This window comes from Hippichthys cyanospilos, chromosome 22, assembly GCF_059441005.1.
Source record: "Hippichthys cyanospilos isolate Australia breed blue-spotted pipefish chromosome 22, RoL_Hcya_1.0, whole genome shotgun sequence".
Lineage (NCBI taxonomy): Eukaryota > Metazoa > Chordata > Actinopteri > Syngnathiformes > Syngnathidae > Hippichthys > Hippichthys cyanospilos.
The window spans coordinates 4366969-4370261 of record NC_142390.1 but is presented as its reverse complement, the minus strand read 5'-3'; the positions used below and the strand labels follow the sequence as shown (position 1 = coordinate 4370261).

At 42.7% G+C, this 3293-nt stretch overlaps 1 protein-coding gene across 2 annotated transcripts; it reads left to right on the top strand.

Annotated features, from left to right (window-relative positions):
* The first annotated feature begins 258 nt into the window (after positions 1 to 258).
* LOC148405527 (uncharacterized) lies at positions 259 to 3110 on the top strand. Of its 2 annotated transcripts, none has more exons than XM_088406184.1 (7): positions 259 to 343; positions 1000 to 1380; positions 1472 to 1600; positions 2080 to 2159; positions 2225 to 2386; positions 2478 to 2591; positions 2661 to 3110. In XM_088406184.1, exons 2-7 carry the CDS (start codon positions 1002 to 1004, stop codon positions 2700 to 2702), a joined length of 906 nt encoding a protein of 301 aa, XP_088262310.1. In that variant the 5' UTR covers positions 259 to 343; positions 1000 to 1001; the 3' UTR covers positions 2703 to 3110. The 2 variants fall into 2 exon arrangements, with proteins under 2 accessions (XP_088262310.1, XP_088262311.1); XM_088406185.1 differs by having other exon boundaries at positions 264 to 343; positions 1016 to 1380.
* The last annotated feature ends 183 nt before the right edge of the window (positions 3111 to 3293 follow it).

The following is a 3293-nucleotide window of genomic DNA, read 5'->3' as shown; positions in this document are numbered from 1 at the left end:
TGGCGTTTATGAGTGGATATCGCATCTTCTGTCATTCACTCAGTTTTTTTTAAGTATTTATTTATTTACGACCTGGGGGTCTCAGAAAACTGTTTTGTATCCAATGACTTTTATATATAAAAGATGAAAAAAATAGCAACTTCCTTAAAGCTATAATTTAGTTTCGGTAATGTTTTGATTGGGGAAAGAGGCGCGGTCACGTCACGTTTCCCCTGACGTAGCACGCAAAGCACTTACGTAGTGACGTAATTTATGAAAGCGGAAGTGAGCGACAGATTGAAGCGAGGCTGTCAGAAGGTGTTTTGTTTGGACATGTTTGGCTGTTAAAAGTCTTCTATATGGTGTAAGTAATTCGTTTAATTCTGACTTTTGTCGCAGTGTATATAGTGAAAATAGCTGCCCAAGTTTCGTGTTTGTGCTCTTATTTTTTTTTTAAACTTTGTATACTGCTACTGTTTCTTATTTACTTTTTAAAACCTTAGCTCCCCCTCCCAAAGTTAAAGTTTTGGCGTCATTAATAAATTATTTTGTCTCAGAAAAGTGACAAATTCCCTAGTGACGTACGCTGAGACACTTAAGCTAACTTTTTCATTATATTATTGACCAATGTTTCTCACTTATTCCCTACCAAACAATCAATTCGGTTTTGTTTTAGTGTTTTAGCGCTTCATAGTTTGGTGACGTCGATAGTATTTAGCGGTTTCGGTAAAGTCACAAGACAACTTAATGACCCCGAGCAATGTAATTTCCTCTGTAGCCACAAGAGGGAGACAAGACTAATTCTGCTCAATTTGGAAAGGAATTACTTGTATCATTATTTATGTCTTATCAGGGGCGGAGCTACATGGATGGCCATCCTAACACCTCGGCCAAAGTTTTAATATCTTGTGTTTTTTTCCTGCAATTTTTAAATGCATGCAAAATTCGTATTTTCATTGAACACTGACGAGTTGTGACACCCTACTTTTCAAATTTATTTTTCATTCTTCGTGATTCCAGTTATGTTTCTTTGCAGCAACATGGCAAACGGGCGCATCGAAATTCATGACCCTTTCGCCAACCACAACGACCTCAGCGGACCTCCCTCAGACGGAGATGACCTCCAAAACCTGCTGGAGTTTCGCCTCCTGTTGGCGTACACCAAGAGAAGGCGGCAACGGTGGGAGAAGAAGAACCAGTTTCCCGTCGAGGAGGGCGCTCCAGACTCAACCCGGGCGGCCTTGTTGCCGGCGGAGAGCCAAGAAGAGCCCACGCCAGCCAAGACCAAGAAGAAAAAGTGGAAACGCCTCCCGGGCATTTTGATTTGCATCAAACCCCAGACGGAAAAACGGCACAAAGGGCTTGAGCAAAATTCAATTGTCCAACAAGGTTTTAGGAGCGGTAAGGAAGCGACAATTGGATGTTATGACAATAAACCAACAAGACTGTGACAGCCAGAAATAAGTCCACCACATTTGCCTTTGTGAAAAAGATTCTCCAGTGTATTTGAACAAGTCCGAGGAGGTGGAGGAGATGGACGCGGTGGCGAGCAGGCTGACCGAGATCGCCGACGAAATCCCTTTTGCGCCCCCGGAAGTGGAGGCCGATTCGCCCGAGGATGGTGAGCTGACATGTAAAGGGATGCAAAAATGGCTTTTTATTGCCATCTACTGGGATCATTTGGTCTCTAAAACTCTGTAGCGAAGACACTCCTTCCTATGGAGGACCAAATGTTGCTTTTGTCAGAACAACCACAGTTTTGTTTTTGTTTTTTTTTAAATACAGTATGAAGTCTTTTTTTTCTCCCAAATTAGACTAATTGAGATTATTTTGTTAGGGCCTTTGGTACATCATTAATTCATAACGTCACTGACTTAAATGCAGCTTCAAAAACTCATACTTGAAGCATACGTTGATTGAACGTTTGTTTCATATATGCATACTGTTTTTTTTTTTTTCTTTGAAAAGTTGAGGGTCTTAAAAAGTGAAATGTGAATTCCTGTTTTCCACAGTAAATTTCAAAATAAAAGAAATGTTCAAATTGTAGTCAAGGTTGTCATGGTGACTCGAATCTGATTGATTGATGGGTTTTGTTTCCAGGAGAGGACGCCAACGTTGAGAAACTGATTGGCCTCCTGCTGAGAGAGTGCGGAGACAATTTTGACGAGGAGGTGACAAGGGTGAGTCTCCGTCCACCGTGTCCTTTCCCTTCTAATGCGTTATCATCATCTTTGGCGTCCCGCAGGAGTTGGAGGACACCCTGCGGTCCACGCAGCTTTTGTGGAACTACAGCTTCTACGAGAGGTTGATGAAGACGCTGTTGGTGAGGATGGGGCTCTACAACGCTGACCCTGAAGCGCCAGGACCTCAGACGTCCCCCAAGACTCAAATGGCCGTCACCTGCGAGGTCAAAACTTGAACCCGAGCTCGCTCCTGTTGGGTTTTTTGTTTGTTTGTTTTTTTTTTGTCCACTCTGAAATCATTTTGGTTATCCACAGGTGACCAGTCGCCTCTCAGCTGCTGACACACTTCCCGTGAACCGCCTTCTGGGTTATGGCGCCACCTATCTACAGAACCACTTTTCGCCCTGGGTTAAGGAGCAGGGCGGTTATGTAAGCCGCACTTGGTTTTGCGTGTGCTTCTCCGAATTTTTAAAAGCTATTAATCATTATCTATTACAGGAGACGGCCTTCATCGACGACGATGACGACGACGTCCAGTGATGGCGCTGGTGGATTTTGCGCAGTTAAGAGTGCATGGTGGTAAATTTTATTTTTTTGTGCCTGTGATTCTTGTCTTGTCTGAATGGAAACTTCGCACGGCGCGAAGTGACATGGAACATACACGACCCAGAAACGGTTTGAAATGTTGGACTTTTCCCTCATTTTCAAGATAGACCTGAAGTGCACAAAACTTTTTTGGTGAGTTATGGATGTTATAAAGCACACTGATCATGAAAAGGGAAAAAAAAAAAGGTCAGGGTGGAGACTTGCTTTAAAGCCAATTCTCCTTTCCTAGGACCACGTTAGCGGTCCGAAATTCAATTTAGCTAAGGGCTTGTCAGTGCAAATGATCATGAAGGAATGTATGAACTGAAATGAAAATAAATTAATAGAAAATATTTTCTCACATGAAGCTGTCCAGTCGGATTTGTTTTGAAATCACAATGTTTTTCTCGTTTCTATTCAAAGACGAACGCTGCAGTCGTTTGAATACTTGCACAACAGCGCCCTCGTGTGGTCAAATAGTTACCAAATTGAATCCACTTGTAGCCTGAACAAATGAAGAGCACCTGTACTGGCTTGTGAACTCCG

What these genes read in the sequence shown, in the direction of transcription:
- LOC148405527 (XM_088406184.1), top strand. Translation starts at nt 1,002, where the DNA reads ATGTTTCTTTGCAGCAACATGGCAAACGGGCGCATCGAAATTCATGAC. An exon ending in TTGACGAGGAGGTGACAAGG is followed by an intron (nt 2,160 to 2,224) that starts GTGAGTCTCCGT and finishes GGCGTCCCGCAG; the next exon opens with GAGTTGGAGGACACCCTGCG. An exon ending in TTAAGGAGCAGGGCGGTTAT is followed by an intron (nt 2,592 to 2,660) that starts GTAAGCCGCACT and finishes TATCTATTACAG; the next exon opens with GAGACGGCCTTCATCGACGA.